Source organism: Cebus imitator, unplaced genomic scaffold (genome assembly GCF_001604975.1).
Source record: "Cebus imitator isolate Cc_AM_T3 unplaced genomic scaffold, Cebus_imitator-1.0 Scaffold297, whole genome shotgun sequence".
In the NCBI taxonomy this organism is placed as follows: domain Eukaryota; kingdom Metazoa; phylum Chordata; class Mammalia; order Primates; family Cebidae; genus Cebus; species Cebus imitator.
In genome coordinates, this window is record NW_016107612.1 from 2,054,604 (window position 1) to 2,055,943 (window position 1,340).

The 1,340-nt window shown below is 44.0% G+C and overlaps 1 protein-coding gene across 1 annotated transcript in view; it reads right to left on the reverse strand.

The window, feature by feature from the left end:
• Positions 1-1,340, reverse strand: part of NUP93 (nucleoporin 93) — a 114,224-nt gene that overhangs the window by 15,544 nt on the left and 97,340 nt on the right. The window contains exon 9 of the mRNA XM_037729270.1: positions 684-918. Coding sequence (XP_037585198.1) covers positions 684-918 — 235 coding nt within the window. The remainder of the gene's footprint in view (positions 1-683; positions 919-1,340) is intronic.

Below are 1,340 nucleotides of genomic sequence, written 5' to 3' on the forward strand. Positions count from 1 at the left end.
TGGGATTACAGGCACGCGCCACCATGCCCAGCTAATTTTTTGTATTTTTAGTAGAGACGGGGTTTCACCATGTTGACCAGGATGGTCTCGATCTCTTGACCTCGTGATCCACCCGCCTAGGCCTCCCAAAGCGCTAGGATTACAGGCGTGAGCCACCACGCCCGGCGAACTCCTATTCTTTAAGAGCAAGTGGGAATCTCACCACTTTATGAAGCTAATCTCTGTATCCTGCCACCCTTTGCACAAGGTTCCAGTTCAGGGCTCTTTATACTGTGTAATAATCTCCCCAACTGGACCATGAGCTGAGAAGAGAGATGACATCCTAAAAACCACATTCAACTCCACTCTTCCAGCTGTTTTAGCCAAAAATCTCAGAAGTCATCCCTGACTGCCCCTCACACTCAAATCCATGTTCTTCAGCAAGTCCTACTGGCTCAACTTTCAAAACATCCAGAACCCAGTCACATTTCCCCATGCACTCTCCTCCACCTGGGCTGAGCAACTACCACCACCACTGGGACTTCTGTATTATCAGCCTCCTAAAAGGTGCTCACTTTCTGTCCTCACCTCTCTCTGGTCTCATCTCCATACCATAGTCTCCACACATATCCTCATCTTAACTGAAAATGCCCATCTAACTGCTCTAAGGGTGTAATTGATTACACAGAGAAAGTTGTCAGTACCTGTAGCCCAGGCAAGGGAGCTGGAAGTTTAATGTTCAGGAAACTTCGAACCAACTGATAAGTCCCAGGCACCCCACCCAGTTGGGCCTGATGCAAATTTCCAAAGACAGTCACAAGGGTGTAATTCTTATAACTGAAAAAAAATAAAAGAAAAAAACAAGGAAGACTGAAAACATTTATTACACACCTATATGCCCATATCCATGACATTAGACTACAGCTGGAAGGGCAGGGCCTAGACTTCAAACCCAATGCAGAAGAGGAAATAATACACGCTTAATGAAGCAAACTATGTTATTTACTCAGTGCGCAGTGGATCACAGATTTCTCATTACTGCAGAAACTCAAAAGAATCCCTGGAGGAACACAACTGTGGACTTCAAATACATTAAGGGTGGATATACAGAATAATAATTGCTCCAGCTCACAGCCTAATGCTCTAGTGGGTTCTTTTAAAATGTTTTACTTTGAAAAATTTCAAAACTACAAAAAGTTAAAAGAGTAGTTCCATGAATGCACATAACCTTTTACCTAGATTCACTAATTTTTTTTTTTTTTTGAAACAGAGTTTCACTCTTCTTACCCAGGCTGGAGTGCAATGGCACGCAACCTCCGCCTCCCAGGTTCAGGCAATTCTCCTGCCTCAGCCTCCTGAGT